Source organism: Loxodonta africana, chromosome 10 (assembly GCF_030014295.1).
Source record: "Loxodonta africana isolate mLoxAfr1 chromosome 10, mLoxAfr1.hap2, whole genome shotgun sequence".
NCBI classification, from domain to species: domain Eukaryota; kingdom Metazoa; phylum Chordata; class Mammalia; order Proboscidea; family Elephantidae; genus Loxodonta; species Loxodonta africana.
In genome coordinates, this window is record NC_087351.1 from 82,116,669 (window position 1) to 82,140,243 (window position 23,575).

The 23,575-nt window shown below is 48.9% G+C and overlaps 1 protein-coding gene across 6 annotated transcripts in view; it reads left to right on the plus strand.

The window, feature by feature from the left end:
• SMOC1 (SPARC related modular calcium binding 1) overlaps positions 1-23,575 on the plus strand; it is a 176,603-nt gene that overhangs the window by 150,723 nt on the left and 2,305 nt on the right. For 3 of the 6 annotated variants that reach the window (XM_064292641.1, XM_064292642.1, XM_064292643.1), the window contains exons 8-13: positions 2,279-2,471; positions 3,231-3,313; positions 5,093-5,198; positions 16,237-16,481; positions 22,822-22,916; positions 22,996-23,049. In XM_064292641.1, the coding sequence (XP_064148711.1) occupies positions 2,279-2,471; positions 3,231-3,313; positions 5,093-5,198; positions 16,237-16,481; positions 22,822-22,916; positions 22,996-23,049 (776 nt within the window). The remainder of the gene's footprint in view (positions 1-2,278; positions 2,472-3,230; positions 3,314-5,092; positions 5,199-16,236; positions 16,482-22,821; positions 22,917-22,995; positions 23,050-23,575) is intronic. The other 3 variants (XM_064292644.1, XM_064292645.1, XM_064292646.1) reach the window with 1 other exon arrangement.

Consider the following 23,575-nt stretch of genomic DNA (forward strand, 5'->3'; position numbering starts at 1 on the left):
GGTCTCACCAAGGCCTGCCTCTGCCCCTTCAGTTTATGTCCCTTTCCCACAGTGCCTCTAGATGCTGTTCTGGTGGTAGTTAACCACTGGGTTCAGAATGTCTAGTCTGATGTTGGTCAACTGTTCTCAACTCCTGTGGCTTCAGCCAGGAATCCCTGGTGGTGCAAGCAGTTAATGTGCTTGGCTGCTAACTGAAAAGCTGGCAGTTCGATTCTACCCAGTGGTCCTCGGAAGAAATGCCGGGCAATCTACTTCCAAAAAATCAGCCATTAAAAACCCTATAGAGCACAGTTCTACTCTGACACTCTGAGTCAGAATCAAGTTTCTGGCAACTGGATGCTATACATACCTGCCTCCTGGTCCTCAGATATTTTTATTCCCTTAGGGAATATTCCTCTTTTCCTACAATGGGAATGACTGGGCTATTGTTGATCATTTTTCCTAGGAGCGAGACAAACTAAAAATTATTTTCCCATCATTTGACTTCTCTGGAAGACAGGGGTTGAGCTACGTAGTGTCTCTGTGTACACTTACATCTGGTTTAAACATAAATACTTGATATATGTATTTGCAAAACTGTTATTTCAGAGTTTGGCTCCTTGAGAGCAGAGCTGTTTCTGTTAGCTGGATCATTTTTACTGTCATTCAGTGAGCAGCATGTTCTCCCTGCTGCTGATAGCAACTTCCGGCTCTAAGAATGATATTTTTTATGACACGCTGTGAAAATTTCATGGGATGCCCATGACTGTATTCCTGTTAGCATCTCCAAGAGGAAAGTTGTGGAATAACGTTACAGTAAATGATACAGTGAATGAAAAGAATCATGATACAGTATAAGTTTATGGTATGATTTTTTTGTTGTTTATTTTTTTGTTAAAAAAAAGGAGTGTGTTCATATATTTTTGCGTGTGATTACGTGTATAATGGAAGTCCCTCAGTCCACCCAGAGGCACCTCAGAAGAAAGGCCTGGCGATCTACTTCTGAACAATCGGCCACTGAAAATCCTATGGAGCACAGTTCTACTCTGACACTCACGGGGTCAGCATGGGTCAGAACTGACCTGTCGGCAACTGGTAATGGGTGGTATGTGTATAACAAAAGGTCTGGGGAAAATATAATATATAACTTTAGTGGGCTTTTGGGTTTTTCTCCTTTTTCTCTTGACTGAAGTCCCAGCTCTCTCACCATTGAGTGAACTTGGGAAATGCATGAATCTCTCCAAACTTCAGCATCCACATCTGCAAAATGGGTATAATAATAGTGTCTGCCTTACATGGGCAAAAAGATTAGGAAGTAAAGCCCTTAGTATAGTGCCTGACACACATTACTCAATACTTATTTTATTATTATTTGTGTAAAGATGATTTTAAGGGAGATTTCCTTTTTTTTTTTTGAGAAGACAAGCTGTCTGTGTACTCTGTAATAAGAAAGGAGCCCTAAAGAAAGCCAGTGCTATTTATTTTGAATAATTAAAAAAAAGAAAGTCAGGCAGGCTGACTGGTTGACTGGTAGAACTTTCAGGTAAGGCATGGGGGAGGATTGAGGCCCTCCTGAGCTGGCCTTGCATTGGCACAGGGCACCATGCACTGTCCCAGCCTGGGCCTGGCTCCTGGGAAGCCCGGCTTGGCTGTTCAGACACATTCACATGTGAGTCCGCCGAGTGCAGACACAGTCCTGCTGGGCCTATTTCTCCCTCCCATCGAATGGAAGCAGTGTGTGTAATCAGCTCCAGTCCATGTCTACTTTGTTCAGCGTGCTGGAGGAGGGAAAGGATCCTGGGTGGACCTGGTTTTTGCTCCTCTTGGGCAGTGAGCACCGCTCCACCTGAGGCTGGCTGCTCGTGGCTCTGTCCCCCTGTGTCTGGGCTTAAGGGGAGTATCCACAGAGACAGATGTTCCTGAGTCAGCTCACAGGGCAGCTAGACTCCCAGTCCAGCCTCTCCAAGAGCCAGTAGCCACCACATCAGCTGGAACTACTCTGAAAACAGTCAGAAAACCCCGGGGTGAACGGGGGCTCTGATAAGGAGCAGGCCTGGAGTCCCTGGTCGGGAACTTATTTGGTGTGAATGCTGATGAACCCTAGTGGTGGAGTCGGCCACGGGACCTTCAGTCTTCCTCCCCCCCACTGCTCTGGGCTAGTGGGAGACACAGCTCTGGTGGCAATTCATCGGTGAAGCCATCAGTGAAGCCATCGATTCCTTGGGGCCAGGCCTGGCCTGCACTCCAGGCACAGAAGACAAGAGTGATAAGTAACCGCAGGCTGTATCTTCTCTTACAGACAAAGTCCACTCGTGTGACCAGGAGAGGCAGAGCGCCCTGGAAGAGGCCCAACAGAATCCCCGTGAGGGCATTGTCATCCCCGAGTGTGCCCCTGGGGGCCTCTATAAACCAGTGCAGTGCCACCAATCTACGGGCTATTGCTGGTGTGTGCTGGTGGACACGGGGCGCCCGCTGCCCGGGACCTCCACACGGTAAGGCCACCCACAGCCTGCCATGCACCTTGGGCTGGACATGGGGGCTTGAGGACCAGCTTCCTGTTATGTTGGCATCTCCTGGCCTTAGGCCCTGATTTGGTGCCAGTCAATCACTAGGAGAACAACCTTTCCATTTATGAGCAGACGATGCGGTTTTTGTAGAAAGACCCTGGGATTTGGACTCTGGTCACAGGCCTGTCTTTTCCTAGCTGAGCAACCTCTGTAAAGTACGTAACCTCAGTTTTGGATGAGAATATTATCACCCTGCCTGAGTCACCAGGTTCTACGGATCAGACATTTCCTGTGTGTAGATAAATAGGGTAACATCATTATCATGCTTGAGTGATTAAAACAACATGTCTGAGTATGTCTGAATGGGGTCATGTATTCTGGGATTTCCTTGTGGCTGCTGGACAGTGCAAGTGATACCTTGCTGCCAGCCCAGGAGCTCCTAGGCTTGGTGACAACATAGGTAATTGTTGGGCAGTAGTGGCTGAAGTAGGAGTCCCCAAGTGGTGCAAATGGTTTACACACTTGGCTGCTAACCAAAAGGTTGGAGGTCTGAGCCTACCCAGAGGCACCTCAGAAGAAAGGCCTGACAATCTACTTCCAAATAATCAGCAATTAAAAACCCTATGGGGCACAGTTTTACTCTGACATGCATTGGGTCACCATGAGTCAGAATTGCCTTGACAGCGACGGGTAGTGGCTGAAGTAGGCTCGGCCTCTCTCCAGCCCTGATCCCTCTCTTCCCAGCTATGTGATGCCCAGCTGTGAGAGCGACGCCAGGGCCAAGAGTGCGGAGGTGGAGGACCCCTTCAAGGACAGAGAGCTGCCAGGTGGGAGATGATGCTTTCCCTTGCTGACTCCTTTCTCTTTCTGACCCTCCATCTCCTCGTTATCCAGAAGCAGCTCCTTGTTCTGGGTCTGTCTCGCCATTTGTAGGATGGACTACAGGTGCTGGGCAGGGACATTACAGGCGTGGGTGCCAGGAACCCTTGGATCTGCATTCCAGGCTGGGGTTTGTCCCTAATTAGCCCTGCATCCTATCACATTGCTTCTCTCCTTTCTTTTTTATCTTTGTCTTAAAATGTAGTCCCTGGGATAAAATCCTATACCTAAAATTCCATAGTTCTTTCTCTATCCTGAGGAGATTGGGACAATGCTTTGGGATCACCCCTTTCTTCCAGGGCTGCAAAGACAAGAAGACTTGCAGCAGGGCTCCCTGTCAGCCTGCCTTGCAGAGCGCTCTCGCGATGATCCCTGGTGGCACAGGATGGTGTCACACACTGAGGGTGTGACACCAGATACACAGGCAGAGGCACCAGGACCATTTTTATAGTCATCTCTGTCTGCAAGTTACAATAAGATTACTAAATGCCTGTGATTTAGAGCACTGAAGAAAATAGTCATTACTCAACATAAATTCCATCAGTCCCATTACCCATCAGGACTCCAAAGTGAGAACTGAAAGCAGAGGGCCCTGAAAGTCAGGGGGTTTCCATGTGAGGCTTTTAGAAGTCATTCAGTCACAAGGATAGAGTTGTGAAGACCAAGGTACCCCCTTTTAGCCATCCCCTCCACAAGTGTGAATTGAGCCTCTACTATATACCAGGGACTGGGCCAGGCAGTGTGTATAATTTAGTGATTGAAACTGACATGAACGTTTCATAGTGGGGGAGACAAATAATGTACAATAAATGGATACATACATGCCATGTAGATACTCTGATGGAAAAAAGCAAGGTGCCATGAGAATGACAGGGAGAACGGACGGTGGATTTGATGGTGTCTCTGGGTGATAATGTTTAACCTGAGACCTGGGGGATTTGGGGAGAAAACAGAATGAAATAGTTGTTGGAGAAAGGAGCATTATGGGTAATGTTGAGGGCCCACTGGTGTTGGTGATCATGACTTTGTCGGGACACCCATTTCTCCATTGTGTGGTGTTTTTTCCCCTACCAATACTCAGCTCCATAGAGGTAGACATGGAAAAGTCATATCCATGAGAATGTTCATTATGTTTGGGGTTTTGCTGGAATACTACAGTGGAGGAAAAGAGGAACAAAGGGCTTGAGGGCATTTATGAGGGCGATTCTATAATTATAATCTAAGCTGCATGAGGAAAAGAGTCAAAAGAGGAGGAAGTTCTTGAACAGATAAAGTGGTAGGTCTACTTGAAGTCTGCTGATCATTCGGGTTCTCTCCCTCCCCTGTGCTCCATAGCACCTTGTCCTTACCCCGAGAGTAGCACTTTTTACACTGTAGTATGGCCACCTGGCCATTAGCTTGAGTTCCCCAGTATACTGTGGACTTCACAAGGATGAGGACCTTATATATATTTCACTGTCGTACCCCTAGCATTTAATATGGTGCCCGAGTTGGTACTCAGTGAAAGTTTGAGGAATGGAGGAAAATTGCACGTTTATTAGCCATTTGGTCTATTACCCATTGATCCCTTGCGGGCTGAGGGTAGAGGTTTATGAGAATCATCTGAGCAGTAAACAAATCCCAAAAGTGAATTTGGCTGGACAAGAAAGAGGTTTGGGAAAAGGTGGTAGTTGAAGAAGTGGTTTATTTATCTGGCATCTGCCTTCAAGTCTCACTTTATCTTTCAGGCTGCCCAGAAGGAAAGAAAATGGAATTTATCACCAGCTTACTGGATGCTCTCACCACTGACATGGTTGAGGCCATTAATTCAGCAGCGCCCACTGGAGGTGGGAGGTGAGAATGTGAGCAGGATTCTGGCCCAATAGGGAGTGTGGGGCTCTTGGCTTTTCAGGGAGCCCTTGGGTGGTACAAATGGTTAACACACTTGGCTGCTAACAGAAAGGTTGGAGGTTCAAGTCCACTCAGAGGAGCCTCAGAAGAAAGGCCTGGTGACCTACTTCCAAAATATCCACCGATGAAAACCCTGTGGAGCTCAGGTCTACTCCGATACACGTGGGGTTACCAGGAGCCAGAGTCAGCTCAACAGCAGCTGGGTTTTGACTTTTCTGGTGCTGAAGGAGGCCGGGAGAGTGGAGAGGATCTGGGCAAGGCAAAGGCTGGAAACTGGTCTTTTTCCTGGAACCATGTAGCCATGGCCCTGTCCCCCCTTCCATCACACATCTTCCTGCCCCTCTACACCCTGCTCCCCGTTCTTTGGAAGCTGCTTGTCTCTCGCTTTTAGGTTCCTGATTTGCAGGCAGCTCTAGCGCATCTGGAGACTTCCAGCTCTGTAATCGCAGAAGGGAATGCCTTGGAGTGAGAGTCCTGAATGGCAGGAAGGAGTCCTGGATGTGCCAGGGATAGGGGGAGGAACAAAGAACTTTGTGAGTTCCTGCTCTTCTGAGGAGGCAGAGGCCAGGTACCGAGGAGCTTGGCATGGTGGGATCGGACACTCCCATAGCTAAATCTGACTTAGTTCAGGAGTTGGTAGAGTAGCTGAGGCAGTACTGACATGAGGCTGAAATGCAAGCTCTCCTGGTGACCAGCATCACTAGTGCTCACTAGTTAGGGCTGACTAGCTCAGTGGATTGGAGCAGGCATCCACCATCAATTTACTCCATACTTACCGAGCACGTAGGAGGTACCAAGCACTGGGCTAAGGACTAGTTATTCTGGATAACCAGTGAATATCTGAATATTCTGATATCTAAATGTGGATATGAGACACATTCTTGCCCTCAAAGAATGCAAGCTAGTGGTGGGTACTAGACTGTAGACAGACAATTACAAACTAGGTGGCAAATGCGGGGACAGGGGTAGAAGAGAGAAGGGTTATCTAACTAAGTCTGGAGGAGTCAGAGAAGGCTTTCTGGAGGAGGTGATATCTGAGCTGACTTTTGAAGGATAGGTAGGACTTAGCCAGCCGAAGAAGGGAGAAAGCCATTCCACATGGAAGAAAAGAACATCATGACTCCAAGAAAGTGCACGTACACAGCTCAGTATGACTGGCTGGGGTGGATGAGGTGAGGAGGAGGAGGTAGGAGTGGTAATAGGTGAGGCAGACAGGTACCCCAAGGACCTGCATCATGCTAAGTAAGCCAGAGGGGAAATGTCTTAGTTTCTTACTGCTGCTGTAACAGAAATACAGGCGGGTAGCTTTAAAGAACATAAGGTTATTTTCTCACAGTTTAGGAGGCTAAAAGTCCAAATCAGGGTCTCTGGCTGTGTCGATTCCTTCCTTGTTAGTAGCCTGGGCGTTCCTTGGTGATCTTCGCATGGCATCTGTCTCTTCCAGTTTGTGCTCTCTTCTGTGTCTATTCTTCTCTTTTTATAACTCAGAACTGATTAAGTTTGGGACACACCCTACACTGATATGGCCTCATCATCATGATAAAGAAAACCCTGTTTCCAAAGGGGATTACATCCATAGGCGTAGGGGTTAAGATTCCAACATATAGTCTTGGAGGGCACAATTCAATCATAACAAGGCTGCAGAGCAGGGCCCAGGGAGAGGCCTGTTCAGGTTCCTTCCACAAGGCAAGGAGTGCCCCTCCAAAGACAGGCCCAGGCCCCCAGGCTCCTAGAAGGGCCCAAGCCTGGCCATCTCAGCGGGGATCAGCAGGACCACATAACCAGGGCAGGAGACAGGGCTCCAAGCATAGCTGTCAGTGGTTCTGCATCCTGAGGCAGACGAAGGCAACAGTCTTGAAAACCCAGTTTTAAGTCTCATGAAAGTGAGTGCAGTGGTTTTCTTGTGTGCTATCACTTTTTTTTTTTAAATCACTTTTGGAGACTGCTTGTCTGGGATCTTGCTTTCAGTACCCCTGTGGTCCTATGAGCTCTGGGGCTGGTTTTTGGCCGTGGTGGTTTCCTCTCACCCAGGGGGTGGGGGCAGGCCTCCCTCCAGGAGGAGAACAGCACCAAGTCTCCTGAGAAAGACAAGACAGGGTCTGACCGGCCGGCCACAGGGAACTGCTCAGTATCTAAAATAGAGAGGGCTATGTCAGTGTCTCCAAGAGGAAGGGAGCAGTTGGGGTTTGAAAAGACACATTCGGCATTATATGTCTTTATGTTATTTATGGAGCCCACAGGCAGTGCAAACTCTGCTCGGCTGCTAACTGAAAGGTTAGAGGTTCGAGTCCACCTAGAGGCACCTTGGAGAAAGGCCTGCAATCTATTTCCGAAAAAAGCAGCCATTAAAAACTCTATGGAGCACGGTTCTGCTCTGATATACATGGGGTCACCGTGAGTCAGAATTGACCCGATGGCTACTGGTTTTTATGCTATTTATGTTTAGAATATGAAAAAAGAAAAAAAAAAAACCCAAAACCTTGTTGTTTCACGGAAAACCGGGTGTGAGATATCTATGTATATTAGATGAATGGAAAAAGAAGAAAAAGAGAAAGCATGAGTTTAAAAATCCTGGTCTGGATGCTTCGCCAGCATAATCCCCCGAGGCTGCTGGCCCTGACCACCAGGTGAGGTGTCCTGAGGGAGCCTGCCCAGTGGTTATGCCTTTGTCCTAAGGGAATAAGACTTCAAGCTCCACCCTCTTTGCTCCCACTGGAGCCACAGCCCTGAAGCACTGTGTGGCCTTGGCTCCCCTGAGGATGCAGGGAAAGGGCACAGCTCACTGAGCCCTGGGACATCAGGTAGGGGGCCGCAGGGGTCGGGAATCCTGATCTGCCTGAGGCCAGGAGGAGTTTTAGGAGAGATGCTATGCCCTTGAATCACAGGCTGAAAGGGTTTTACAGAAAATTAAAAATTAAAAAGTTTATGAATTTTTTAATATCAGTGTGTCCTTAGGTGGATTTGAACTGCCAACATTTTGGTTAGCAGTTGTAGCTCTTAACCACTATGCCACCAGGGTTTCCCCATAAAGATTATGGCCTTGGAAACCCTATGGGCAGCTCTACTTTGTCCTGTAGTGTCACTATGATTTGGAATCGACTCGACAGCAGTGGGTTTTACCTGAGCTGATCCAGCAAGATGACTGACCTGGCCTATCGCCCATATCTCCTATTCCTCTCCTTCTCACCCTTTTGCTCCAGCCAGCCAACCCTCCTGGGTCCTCAAACAGACCAAGCACTTGCTGGCCCCGAGGCCTCCATGTTGACTGCTCCTTCAGCCTGGATGCTGTCCTCCATCTCCCCATGACTAGCTCCTCCTTGTCTGTGTAAATGTCACATGCTCAGAGAGGCTGTCCACAGTCACCCAACATAAAGGAGCCACCCAGCCATCCTCTACTGCAACAGTGCCCCTTTTGATTCTTGACCTAGCACTTATCACTGTCTGATATTTTGCTGGTTTACTTGTTTATTGTCTGCCTCACCCCACCCAGCAGGAATTTAAGTTCTGTAAGAGAAGGGGCACTTTCTATCTTCTTCTCCACTGTAGTCCAGAGCTTAGAATAGTGCCTGGCACACAGTGGGTGCTCAATAAGCATTCGTTAGGTGAATAGAAAGCTGAAAGGATGGATTGGTAGATGGACCTGGTCTGACATAGACAGGCATGTCTTGATAAGTCTTCTTTATCTTGGCGATGTCAAAGGGGCCCGCTGACTACTGCAGGACTAAGTATGAGGGTGACGCAGCTGTCAGGCTTGCAGTGGGGCTTCTTTGTGTTCAGGGCCCTGAAGCACCCTGGCTGGGCCCAGGGACTTAGGGCACTGTGGGGACAGGTCCTGGTGGGTCACTCCTACTGACAGAGGAGCTGAGGCCTGGGTAGCGCATCTGGAACAGGGCTGATGTAGGGAATTAGGAAATCCAGGCTTCCTGGGGTTTGGCCTTGGCCCTAGAATTCAGGTGGAGTTGAAGTTGCAGGCATGAGGTAGAGAAGCCACATCCGGTCCCTCCGGCATCCTCTCAGGGTCTGGCAGCTAGAGCTGGACATCAGCTGAGGCCACTGGGAAACAGTCCCACTCAGGGACAGTGGGAAGTAGCGTGAGGGAGAGTGCTTGGGCAGTGCAGAGAAGAGAGTGTCTTCCCCTCTGACCTACCTACCATCCGTCAGGCAGGGGGCTGTCGGCTTCACACAAACCCTTACTCCTGTGGGAAAGGACTCAGTCCCTAGCCTGGAGGAGCAATGGTCTGATTGGGAGGAGAGAACAGCCACATGATGACACCACAAAGTCAGAGTGATAATAAACCAAAAAAAACCCATTGCCTTCAAGCCGATTCTGACTCATAGTGGCCTTGTAGGTCAAAGTAGAACTGCCCCCATAGAGTTTCCAAGGAGTGCCTGGTGGATTCGAACTGTCAACTTTTTGGTTAACAGCTGTAGCACTTAAGCACTACACCACCAGGATTTCCAGAATGATAATAGAGGTGGATAAAAGTGCTGCAGGCACTCCATGGAGGGAAAGAGTGTCAAGGAAGGCTCTACATAGGAGGCAACGTTTGAGCTGCATCTTTGCTTGTAAATGGGAAAATGTCTCAATTTAGGAACCCTGATGGTGTGGTGGTTAAGAGTTCAGCTGCTGACCAAAAGGTTGGCAGTCTGAATCCACCACACGCTCCTGGGAAACCCTCTAGGGGGCAGTTCTACTTTGACTGACAGGGTCACTATGAGTCTACTCTGTCCTATAGGGTCACTATGAATTGGAATCGACTCCATGGCAATGTGTTTGGTTTGTTTTGGTTAGTGGGATCAGGGATATGGACATCCTAGCAGAGGGAGCCATGGGGTAGTGAGGGCTGAACGATGGATGGAATGTGAAAGGAACTGAACAAAGTAGTTTGGGGGCATAATACAGACAGGCAGAAGACGAAGCTGTGGGAATGGACAGGGCCCATGAGTTATACCAAAGAGCATGGATCTGACCTGGGGCAGCAGGAGCCATGTGATCACGTGATTGGACAGGCTTGTTTGAAGAATCGTCATAATGGCAGTATGGAAGCCAATTGTAGGGGGCAAGACAGGAGTTGGGAAGGTTACAGTGTTGTCAGTGTGAGAGGTGATGAGCTCATGAACTAAAGCTGTGGGGGAAGGGGTGATTTACTGAAACCTTAATAATGAAATCAGTAGGATTTGAAGGCTTGTTACATGTAGGGAATGGAAGAGAGGGAAATGCCTACTCCCTTTTTCTGGCCTTCTAGCCTGATTGGGAGTCTCTGGGTGGTGCAAACAGCTAAGCGCTTGGCTAGTAATTGAAGGGTTGGTAGTTCAAATGTACCCAGAGGTGCCTCGGAAGAAAGGGCTCATGATTTGCTTCTGAAAGGTCACAGCCTTGAAAACCCTATGGAGCACAGTTCTACTCTCACACACGGTTGGGGTTGACATGAATCAGAATTGACTTGATGGCAACTGAATTGTTTTTTTTAAGCCTGATTTAGTGGCAAAAAGCAGTGCTGCCCATCTAACTAAGTGAAGTAGAATGGGGGTGCCCATGGCAACATCTGAGCCTGGATTCATGAGAGGGCTGTCCTGCAGATATAACTGAATGACAGTCATTCTCAATGAACATTGTTGGGTGATGGCACTTTCCCCTGGGGCCTTCCCCCCAGAGCTCCAGGAGATAGCACTCACCCTTAGATCAGCCCTCCCATGGCACCTGTTAGCTTTGGTCAGTACTTTATCAATCCCAAAGGAAGGTTTCTGTGATCCTAGCTTGCAGGGCCTTCTAGAGAACCCTCTTCTCTTCCTAACCTACTTTCGGGAAAGTCAGCTTGGAGGGGAGACCTGTGGTCAGTGTGGTGGAAGGAGGTAGGATGAGCTGTGTGAGCCTCGTGGTCACTTATGTGGTCCCCCCTACCTCTCCCCCACCGACAGAATTGTGGCTTCATCCTTCCTGCCCAGTGTGGTTGCCCCTTGATAGCTTTGCAAGGAAGAACCTGGAATGTGGCTGACTTGGCGTTTCCTAGCACCCACCTCCCCCCCGCCCAACTATGGGGTCTCTGCCATACAGCTGGTGAGGCCTGGACCTGGCTCCAGACGGGGCTTGGTTGGTCTGCTTGTCTTGGCTAGTGCATCCAGGTCAGCTTGCCTCCCCTTCTCTAAAACTGCTTGGGACAGCAGAACTGGGCCCAAGATCTTGGCCAGAGCAGGTTTCCTTGTGGTAAATGGGGCTGGCTCTCCAGCTGTGCGTCGCAGCCAAGGCCTGGTGGGCTGAGGCTTCAGAAGCAAAACTGGAAGTGCTGGAGGAGAAGGGCAGCACCTGCCACCTCTGAATCTGGGAGAAGGCCTAGTGGAGCCAGTTCAGGGAGGGGCCTGGCTCTCTAGGGCTTCCTCATCCCTGGAGCCGGAAGGCAGCAGGGCAGCCACCAAAAAGGCCCAGAGGCAGGGCAGACACCAGGATTTTACTAAACCTCAATCTTCCAAAATCTGAAATTTGGTATCATTTGAGTGTGTCTTTGTTGTTAGATGCCGTTGAGTCAATTCAGACTCATAGTGACCCCATAGGACAGAGAACTGCCCCACATGGAGTTTCTAAGGAGTGCCTGGTGGATTCGAACTGCTGACGGTTTGGGTGTGTCTTTAGGAGTCCCTATAGGATCACTATGAGTCGGAATCGACTCAATGGCAATGGGTTTTTGGTTTTGGGTGTCCTTGGGTGGTGCAAGTGGTTAAGAGCTCAACTACTAACCAAAAGGTGCTTCAAACCCACCCAGAGATACTTTGGAAGACAGTCCTGGTGATCTGCTTCCAAAAGCCTTGAAAACCATATGGAGCCGTTCTACTCTGTACTTGTGGGGATGCCATGAGTCAGAATTGACTTGATGGCAACTGGTTTGGTTTTGGTCTGGTTTCTACACTCTATGTAAGGAAACCTGAATTTTCTACATGGCCAGTGAGCCCTTTTAGTAAGAGTGGAGCTTCAGCTGTAGGGAGGCCCGTCATATAGACCAGTGAATGCTATAATTGTGATCTTAGGGAGCAATTGCGCCCTCTAACTTAGGGTCCCTGATGAGCAGCTTTAGATATCAGCAGTCCTGATCTCCAACTGGTGTGTATGTGTGCATGTGATAGAGAAAGGTGGGAGTCTGATGCCAGTGTAAGCCTTGAGCTGGGAGTGCAAGTTGTGGATATTTTCCAAGGATGCTTCCAGGAAGCTGCAAGAGCTGGAAGGATCCATGGGGTATGACTTGGAGGGCAGGTAAGTGGTGGGGAGTCTAACTATGATGGGAAGCACTCCAGCAAAATTACCTCAGAGATTTCTGGAAGACTGGGGAGGCCTTCCTGCCTTGCCCCTATTCAGCATTTCCTGGGAAAATCTCAGCTTCTCTTTATTTAACAGAGGTTCTCTTGTGTGTTTTTTTGCACATGCCCACTGCTGGTCTGGTCTGAGAGTGCTGTACTAGGACTCCCGATAGATCCCACTTTTGACCAGATCTTTTGTAAAGCGTGGTAGAAACCCTGCTATCAAGCCCTTGGTCTGGGACTCAAGGCTGTTGCCAAGCCAGAAATCTGATTTACAGAGTTTTCAATCAATACCTTTAGGAGCTTTCTTTTTTCTTGTTTATATTTTGTTGGAGAATAGAAACTAACCCAAAACTTCTGCCAGCTGCTGTCTTGTCTTAACTTCTTCAAGAAGCTTCATGCTTAAATGTTCTTCTGGCACCATCACTGGAATCTCCTTCCTTCTAGGTCAAGGATTCTTTGCCTGAGTCCCTGGGCCTTGGATTGAACTTAGGGAGGCCATTAACCCTCTAAAATCTGCAGTCTTCTGTGTATATGTGTGTTTTTCTAAAGAGAGGGACTGTAGCTTTGTTTAGGTTCTCAGAAGGGTTCATGATCCCCTAAAGCTAAGAAATTCTTGCTTTAAATGTACCTGTAACTCGGGTTAGCAAAAGTGTTGAGTTCCAAAGCAGGAGCCTAGTCCTCACCAGGTTCACCTGTTACTTGGAGAGGCTTTCTTGAGGCCACAGGAGTCCACACTGCCTGGAAGGGGAAATGGGAGATAGGGCCCTCAGCCTCCACTTGCTCAGGAGCCTGGCCCAGCCCTAGAGCAGACTGTCAGTTTTGGAGGTGTCCAAAGGGAGCCCAGAGGCACTGCTTGGAGAGGACTCAGACATATTCTCTGAAAATCTCAGCCCAGGATGCTCAATCTAGGGGCTGGGTCAGGAGGCAGGACATGCAGGCCAGAAGTTAGAAGTAGTGGCTGCTCAGTGCTGGGGTCCTGATGGGGGCGAGGAGGGGAGAAACATAGTCCTCTTACAAGGGAGACCGGACAGGAAGGGAGAGGTGGAATAAAAGGAGGGAAAAGGGAGCAGGAGCCAAATGATGATTGGTCGCTGGCATGAAGGAAACTTTTAGTGGTTGTAAAGTGGGGAGAAGAACTGCCTCTTGCTGAGAAATAGCCCAGAGGAAGGTGGGGAGACCTCTAGGCACAGAGCTGCTGAAAGCTGGACAGGCGGCAGCAGGAACACGTGTTGGAGGGAGCGTGCCTCCCCTGGCAGGGCGTCCGGGAGGGATGACCTCATCCCTTCCGTCTGACTAAGGCTTTATTATTCCAGGCTCTAGGTAGACATTACGCTATGCTGAGCCTAAAGGTGAAAGGAAGAGCTGCTTTCTTGTGCCTCGGGGTTCTCGTGGCCCCCTGGCGGGAGAGGCAGGCTGCTGATCGCCTGCCCAGTTGCCTGCCTTAGAAATGCTCCAGTGGGCGCAATGGGAGATGCCTTCCTTGGGACTCCTGCCTCTTCTCCACAGCCAGTACCCTCCTCACGTTGAGGGGAAGGCAGAGGCAGGCAGGGCGCTCCGAGAGGGGACTGGCCACTCCCCGACTGTGCGGCCAACGTCCTGTTAGGGCAGCTTTCTGCCCGCCCACCTGGCGTACACTGCAGGGCAGGCTGTGAGAGTGGGTAATGCAGGTGAAAGAAACCGCCCAAACCAGCTGCAGTCAAGTTGATGCTGGCTCATAGCGACTCCCTGAGGAGGACTGTGCTCCACAGTGTCTTCAATGGCTGATTTTTTGGAAGTAGGTTACCAGGTCTTTCTTTCAAGGTGGCTCTGGGTGAACTCAAACCTACAAACTCTTGGTTAACAGCCAGACATGTTAACCATTTGCACCACCCAGGGACTATAGAAGAAAATAAAAAACACCAAATACCATGCACTGGTGGAGAAAAATCTGAGCTCCACATCAAAAAATGTCATGCCTGTTTCAGAGAGCCCTAAGCCCTGTTCCCATGACAGATGAAACAGATTCCCAAAGAGCCAGAAGCAGACAGCAGACCCCACAGACCCTCCCTCACATCTTCCCTCAGGTCTTCCCTGGGCTGAGCTTGTCAGGATGGGGTCCCACTGGCAGATGCAATAATTGCACCTCCCTTGGAATCTGTTCAGGATACTGATGGGAACATGCCCAAGGCTGAAATCCATGTAATAGGGATGCCTGGCCTTTTTTTTTTTTTTTTTTAATATAACGAAACTTCTTTTCCCCTAAACTTTGAGACCATATGGGGATAAAGAGGGGGTGGGGGAGCTTGCTGGCTCCTTCATAGGGGAGACTTCAGAGGTGGTAGCTTCCCTGATAGGAAACAGCAAACATTGGAGAAAAGAAGGTGGCATTGGCAAGTGCCTTGAATATTCTTCTTACCAGATTCAGCATCGGAGTATACGGACAGGCCCTGAAACCCTGGTTTGGGACCCCTGTGTGACAGTGAGACCATCCTTCCCCCAATCCCTGCTTTATCTGTGGTGGTCCACATATACACCAGTGCTCTGCAGACCAAGCATTTGAATGCATGAGACTCCCGACCTCAACCTATTCCCCTTCCCCAGGGAAACTTGCCCAGGAACTTTAGCACAAGTGTCTCAACCATGTTTACTCAGTGCCAAGCCCTGGGGCCCTGGGGTTCATGGGACTCTGTCCTTCCGGTCAGAGGCCGCAGTCATCTGTCTGAAATAGACCCATCATTGGATTTTAAGTTTTCAAATGTCAGTTATCACCCTGAACCCTTTGGGGACAAGTTGGGGGATAAATAAGAAAATAAAATGGAGGTCAGGCCATTGTGTACAGTTGTAGATGTGGACATTGATCTTGGAACCTCTGGTTACCACATGTGTGTGGTTGTGTTAAACATGGCCACTGCTATGCAGCTGTAGACTGGGAAGCTTTCCTGGTTACTTGAGTCCAGTGTTTCTCAGCAGAAACACCCCAGCCCTCCTGAGTTAAAACCTCTGGGTGGGCAGACTTACCCTCCATAGGTCTGAGGCTTTCTAGTTTTTGAACCTTTGTGTGCATCCCAATTGCTTCCTTCTCTCAATTCCTATTGCATTTGGTACCCAACAGTGATAGACCATGGGCACTTCACAATTTATATTTGTCACTGCCTGTTTTCACGTGTTTTGGCTCTGCCTCATGGAGATATTGAACATCATGAGGACAGGGGCTACTCCTGCTTTAGAAGCCCTCCCAGGACCTTTCCTCGCACTGGGTATGTGTGGAGGGTATGGGAAAGGGCTTCTACATGTGTTCCTACAATGCTCTGCATGGAGCACCCTTTCCCATATTCATGTGCATTATGTTCATATATGAAGAGCAGCTTGCCTAGAAATGGACAGTAGACCAGGAGAAGGACAATTTGGATTCCAGCTACGGTTTTCTCAGGTGAATTAAGTCCAGCCAATATGTCTTGAGCACCTATCTTATGGTTGAGGATAAGGCAGTTTCATGTAATTAAGGGTCACCCACTTTGGGACCCTCAAGAAATGGATCATCCAGTCTTAAAACTCAAGTTGGAGAGGGTGGCTTGACTCTGTCACACACTGAACAGGCCTGGGAGAACTTTGACATGCATACCCTGGCATCTGTTTTGGGGGAGAATCATGGTAGGTTCCTGCAAGATCCTAAGCCGCATTCTCTGGGATGGGGTGCCTATCTGTGGGCCAGGTTCACTGAGCCAGACCCCAGCCACACCCTGGAGGAGCGCGTGGTGCACTGGTACTTCAGCCAGCTGGACAGCAACAGCAGCAATGACATTAATAAGAGGGAGATGAAGCCCTTCAAGCGCTACGTGAAGAAGAAAGCCAAGCCCAAGAAATGCGCACGGCGTTTCACTGACTACTGTGACCTAAACAAGGACAAGGTCATCTCTCTGCCTGAGCTGAAGGGCTGTCTGGGTGTTAGCAAGGAAGGTGAGTACTCTCTCCTATGCTCCTGACCCCACCCAGACACAGGGACCAAGGGCTCCCCCAATAAATGAGGTCCCAGGTACTCATTTCTTCAGCTATTTCCTGGGGATGTGTTATGGTTTATGCTAGATGCCTGATGCAATGGTGAAATTGACTGATAAGTTCCCTATCCTTACCCAGTCTACTGAGGAGACAGATATTAAGCAAGTAACTACATTAATTGTGATAAGTGTTATTAGAATGTATTAGTTAGAGTAGACCAGGCTGCCATAACAAATAGACCCACACATGTAATGGGTCAACACAGTCGAAATTTTCTGTCTTGTCCATATTATAGTTAAGTGTGGTTCCAGGTTATGGTATGTGTGTGGGGAAGGGGTGGGCCGTAGGAGTGGGGATTACTCCACGTAGTCACTCAGGGATCCAGGCTGACAGTAGCTCTGCCATCTTCATTGTGTGGCTTCCAATGCCACCTTGGAGATCATCTTCATTCCCAGTCAGCCAGAAGGAGCAAAGCACAGGGAAGTGCATGTGGGAGAGTTCCATGGGTCAGTCCTGGAAGTGACACACAGTACCTCTCATATTCTCTTCCTGGACCTTGGTCACTAGACCACACCCAACAGTAAGGAGCCTAGCAGGAGGAGAACATGGATTTTGGTGAATACCTAATAAACTCTGCTACAGTAGAACAAATGCAGAGTATTGTAGGAACACATGTAAAAAAAAAAAAAATTTTTTTTTTTTTTTTTTTTTTTTAGAAACGCTTAAATCAGCTAAGAGGGCAGGCAGTCTTGGAAAACTTTGTGAAGGAAGTGATGTATAAACCGGCGGTCAGCAAACCACAGCCTGCAGGCCCAACCTAGTCCATAGCCTGTTTTTATATGGTCAATTAGCTAGGCATAGTTTTTGCATTTTTAAAGGGTTGTAGTTAAAAGAAGAAGAAGAATGTACAACAGGGACCATATGACCCGCAAAGCCTAAAATATTTACTATCTAGTCCTTTATAGAAAAAGTTTGCCAACACCTGGTCTCAACTAACACCTGAGGAATAAGTAGGAGTTGGCCAAGCAGAGAGGTTAGAGGAGGGAAGAGGGCTCTAAGCTGAGGCAAGTGAGGTGTGAAGGTCTACAGGTGAGAAAACAGATTTTTAGAAGAACTTGAAAGATATTAATGTGACTGAAATGCATATTTGAGGGGAGGAGGCAGGAGACAAGGTGAGGTTGGAAAGCTTTTTAATCCTTGTGAAAAAGCTTAGACTTTGTAAGGGCAGTGACACATGTAGAAGGAATTCAACCAGAGAAATAGTAGGATCAGTTTTGCTTAAATTATGCTGGCTACAGTGTGAAAGTGGATTGGAGATGATCAAAGCAGGGTCATCAAATAGGACTGTGGCATAGTCCAGGCAAGGGGTGATGGTGGCCTAAGTTATGAAAAAGAAAGTGAGGAATGAAGGGAAGTGAGTCGAGTGAAGAGACATGTAGAAAGTACAACTGCAGGGCTTGGTGACTGAGTGGATTTAGGGACTGAGGATTGGTTTGGGCAGGCGAAGGGTGGATCCAGCTACTGAGGTGGGCAACATGGAGGGAAGAGTAGAGTAGGTGTAGAAGGATGAGGAAACGTAGAGTGCAGTTTAGACATGTTGAGTTGGATGCACCCAGAGAATAAGTGGGTCTGCAGCACAGGTGAAGGGTCTGGTCTGAAGATGAAAATTTGGGTGACACTGGCTTATTTGAGATGGACGCTTTAGAAGATGCTGAGATTGCCTAGGGAAGGAGTTTAGTATAAAAGACAGAAAGGATTTTCCTTCTTCTAACCCTTAGTTGTCAGTGTAAATCCAAAGAGAAGCATGGAAGGTAGATGAGTTATCACAGGTACCCAGCCTTAGGACCTGTCCTCTTCCATAGCTGGGCTCTGGCCCTGGTTTGATGCTAACTGGCATATGACCAGGGCGAGTTACTTCATTACTCTGGGCTCCCTATCAGATGAGCATGCCTGACCTTACTTTTAAGTTAATGAACATTTATGGAGAAAGATTCCAGTCTACTTCAAAATATTTATTTAATAGATAGGCTTCTGGGCATGGTCATTCTTCTGACAAATGAGAGATTCTGAAATCCCATAGTACTGAGTCACCAGGACACAGTGCCATGTCATAGTTCAAGCCCAGGCTGTGCCACTGGCTAGCTCTTTCACCATATGTAAATTACTTAACCGTTCTGTGTTTCAGTTTTTTTTATCTGTGAAATGGGAATAACAATAGTACCTACCTCATAGGGAGGTTGTGTTGATGAAGTGGAACAACGAATTAAGTTAAACATTTATCATAGTGCTTGTGACATTGAACGACTTCAATAGAAGTTCGCTATTGCCATTATTATCCCTGCCAGTAGCACTTATCACACTGTATTGCACTTTACTTTCCTAATTTCCACTTGAAGCCACGAACCATATCTTGTCTTTTCAATTTCTAAAGTCGAGCACAGTACACTCCACCTAGTAGCAGCTCATTAAATTCTTGTCAAATGAGTGAATGAAGGGGTTGCCCCTGGTGGCAACATCATGCTTTGACACACTTGACTCTGTGTTCATTTAGCAGAGCACAGGCAGAGGGCCAACACTGGGAGAGACCATTCGGTGTTAGTGAGACCCCAGCCCTAACCAGGGCACTTCTTGGCTGAGTGGGGACGGGATCACAGAGGGCTGCCCTGACCCTGACCTCAGCACCCCTTCCTTTGGTGGTAGTTCTGGTCTGCACAGCTCACAGATGCCAAGGGAAGGCTGAGTGTGATGGCCTCAGGGCCACAGAGCCCAGGGAGGCCTACAAGCCTTCATCTGAAGCCTTGCCAGGCACAGAGCCTGAAGGGGGCATCGGGAAAACTATGAACTGGAATGCAGTATTTAGGGAGCACTGCTTGTCCAGACATTCCTGCTCAGCTCAGTTCAGCTGGGGAAAGGTTTTAGTTCCAGGTCACCATGACAGCTTTGCCAAGAGAGATCCCTTGGTGCTTCAGAATGCAATTGTCATCTTTCTTGGCCAATGCCTTCAACCTACCATTCTGACCTCCTCTGCCCCAAAGATGGGACTGGAGGAACCAGAGAGCTTTGGGACCAGTGTTGACCCCTGAAAGAAAAGTATCACTAGGGTGCATGGTTAAAAAGTATGGCTAGGGTATATGTGTTGGGGTATTTGTGTATGTGCGCAAATGTGTGTACATGTGTGTGTGTGCACATGTCTGTATGTGTATCTGTGTGTGCACATGTCTGTGACTGTCTCTGTGAGCACTGTGTGTGCATGTGTCTGTGCACATGTCTGAGTGTGCAACTGTGTATGCGTCTGTATGTATGCTCATGTGTGCATAATCTGCACATGTGTGCGTGCGTGTGTGAATGTGTCTGTGTGTGATGGGCTGAGAGAGTGAAGCATCGAGGTAAGGGGAAGAAGGGTGTGTAGGATTAAACACCCGGGAGATGGGAGGAGACCACACAGATCGAAGGTCTATGGAGGAGAGCAGAGTTAGTCTCTTTCCACTCCCTGTTTCCATATATACCACAGGATACACTGCTTTAGGCCCCTAGAATTTTAGAGATGGAAGGTTCCTTAGATCCTCTAGTCCATTTTGCAGTTGAGGAGACTAGGCTAGGCTACAGAGGGGTAGCAGGGTCACACATGAGGTAGCATCATTGCTGGTGCTTGGAGCCAGTCTTAGGATTCCTAGGCCAGACTGCCATCCCGTCCATGAGGAAGACTTGAGAGTGTTGGAAGATGGCCCCTTGTGTGAGCAGGTCAGTCTTGTATGCTTGAGGAAGACCAAGGGAGACCAGGACCAGCGGTGACTCCCGAGAGGCAGACCGGCCTTGGGGTGGTGTGAGCAGGTAACTTGGAACTAAAAGCTTTCCCCAGCTGAACTGAGCTGAGGAGGAACATCTGGATGAGCACTGCTCCCTAAATACCACATTCCAGTTTGTAGAAGCTGCTGGGAGGAGGGAGTCACTAGCAGCCAGAGTGGGGAAGCCCAGGTTTCCAGACAGGTGGTGCCTGCAGGAGAATGGACTGCTACTGGAGGCACAACAGAGGTAAAGGCAGGGAACTCATGATCTGTCTTCCTCTAGGCACAGAGGGGACTGTAGGTAAGAGCAGAGGTCCTCAACTCAAACTAGCCTAGCTTTTAATCTCAGCTCTGCCACTTACTAGCTCTAAAATCTTTGGGAAGCTCCCTAAACTCTCTGAGCCTCAGTTTCCTCATCTGCAAAATAGAGATGATAGTATCTACCTCATAGATTGGATGTGAAGATTTAACAAGGTAATGCACGTGAAGAATTTAGCACCCGGCTCATGTGAAATGCACAAAAGAAATTACCATTAGCGGAGAAACACACCCATGGGCCGAAGACCTGACTGGAAACTTCCCTCGGCCCTCGCTCTGGGGAGGAGCAGAAAAACCACTTGAATAGATGCTTTGTAGCAGCCCAAGGAATGGAACCATGTGTTGGTCATCTGGTATCATGCGGTGCCCTCTGGTGGGCTGAGAAGGGCTTGCACACTGGGGGGGGGGCAGGACAGAGTGGAGAGGGGGCAGGGAGCTTGGGGACGAGTGTAGCTTGGGTTTCAGACCCTGAATTTCTGAAAATGCCGCATGAGCACAGCTGCTTTTACCAGTGGGCTCCTCGCTGGGGAGCTGAATTCCCTGCGTGGCATGAAAAGAGCAGACACTCTGAGGGCTGGGGCTTCTCCTGAGTGAAGGAAGAGTCTCTTTCTTAACTGGTCGCAGTTCCCCCATGTTTGAGAAGTGCCGACTCTTTAAATTGCCCCAGGCTGCCACTTGCCCTGGGGGTGGCTTTTTCTCACCCTACACTCCCAGGTGCTGAAGACCAGGTGTTCCGGAGGCAGATAGTCTAGTTCTAAATTTGTTTCACCACATAATAACTATGCCATCTGGGCAAGTTACTTAACATCTCCAAGCCTCAGTTTCATCGTTAAAAAAGGGCATAATTGTATAACTGTCATATGAAGTTGCTATAAGGATGAGGGAAACGGTGGTGGTGTAGTGGTTAAGCGCTACGGCTGCCAACCCCAAAGTCGGCAGTTTGAATCCACCAGGCGCTCCTTGGAAACTATGAGGCAGTTCTACTCTGTTCTATAGGGTGGCTATGAGTCAGAATCGACTCAATGGCAATGGGTTTTTTGGCTTAAGGCTGAAGCTACGTGATACAGGTAAGGGAATTCGCATAGTGAAACTTCTCAGATGAGAGCTGGGTACTTGGCTGCGCATTTTGTCTCTGAAGTCTCAGCTTGGTGGCGGGGGCTGCTGTGGGCCTCCTCTTTACAGACGTAGATCTTCCTGCCCGCTGCTCAGAGAAGCAGCTGCTGGGAAGAGCAGAAGAAGGACGGGATTTGGAGCCAAGCAATCAGGCAACCTGGCCTAGCCACTGCCCAGCTGCCTGGCCTTTGACCTGCCACTCTCCCTTTCCAAGTTGTTTCCTCATCTGTAGAACTGGATATAGCGGTTTAATGATGTGATCCATAGCTGATGGTGGAGATGGTGCAGGACCAGGCAGTGTCTCCTTCCTCTGCGCATGGGATTGCCATGAGTCGGGGACTGACTCAACGGCACCTAACAGCAATATCTCCCTGCCAACCATGCTCTGCTTCTCTCTTTCTCAAGTTTAAAGGAATGTTGGCATGACTGGGTGGCTAGGGGGGAGACTTTGGACCTTGAGCTGTGGATTTCCATGATCCCTGGATGGGCTTCGGTCTCACAGCCCTTTATACTCCCTCAGAGCCTTTTCTCCACCTCTATGAATCCAGTCGATCCTCACAGCACTCCTGTGAGGGAGGCAGAGCAAAATCAGCATAGCCATGGTCTTAATTCTCCTTCTGTAGATGGACCAGAGAGGTTAAGGGGCATGCATAAGTCACACAGCCTTCGAGGGCTCCATGGTGCAGGCCCAGCCCTTGCCTCCCCAGCGCCCTGTTCCGCCTGCAGGACACCCCAGCTCTGCAGGAGCTGGCACAGCCAGTCTACAGAACAGCTCAGTACCCTCTGGGGAGGGATAGGTGTTAGCAACAGGCTTGGACCTTATGCAGGTAAGTTGACTGCTCTGGGCCTCTGTTTCTGGATCTGTAAAGTGAAGGGGCTGGACCAGCTGATTGCCAAGATTTCTTCCAGCTCTGACCCTCTGCGACTCGGGATACAGGACCCAAGAAGGTTATGCAAATGTCCATCAGCACCAAAGCCCTTTGTAGCTAATAGCTGAGAATCCCAAAGGGGAATCCCAGCAGGAATCTGGCATTAAGGAGAGAGGACTTTGTTTAAAGATGTTGGCTAACAATGGGCTCTCCCAGGTGGACCAGGACCACGAACACTCATAGGACAGGAAGCATGGCCACAAGCTTCTGACTCTTTCCCAAGTCCAGTCTTCACTCCAGGGGCCGGAGAGGTAGGAACCCTGGTAAAGAAAAAGCTCTATCAGCTCTCTGGGTCAAGGCCACCCAAGTAACATCTGTTCTTTGTCGCAGGTGGTAGCCTTGGCAGCGTCCCTCAGGGAAAACGAGCAGGCACAAACACATTCAGTAAGTTGCCTTCTTTCTCAGGCTCTCACCTTCCTCTGCAGAGCCCTAAAGTAGCTTTGTTAGTGCAGCGGGGCAGGAGTGGGGGTGAAGAGGGTGTGGGGAGCTGGCCAAATTACTTAGACTCTTGTTTCCATTCTGCGCTAAGGATGCAAGAGAAAAGTTAGGTTAGTGCTAAGAGAACCCTGCTGTCCTCACCTATAAACAAGCCCCTGCCATTTCTGCCCCTGGTTGAAAAGCTAACATCTCAGTGTGTATGATTAATACAAAGTGCACAGTGCCCAGCCTGTGCTGACTGGGCAAAGCCTAGTTCTCCAGAATGCCCAGCTTATTTCCGTTGCCATTGTGATGCATCAGGGTGACAAAGGACAGGCCGGTGAAATGTGGGTTTATTCGTAAGTCACAGAGAAAAAAAAAAAAAAATTTTTTTTCTCTAGGCTACTTGTTCTCCACCCCAGCCCTTATCTAACAGCAGGTAGGAAAGGTTGCTGTTATGGGGAAATGGATGTATATATCTCGATTTCTCATG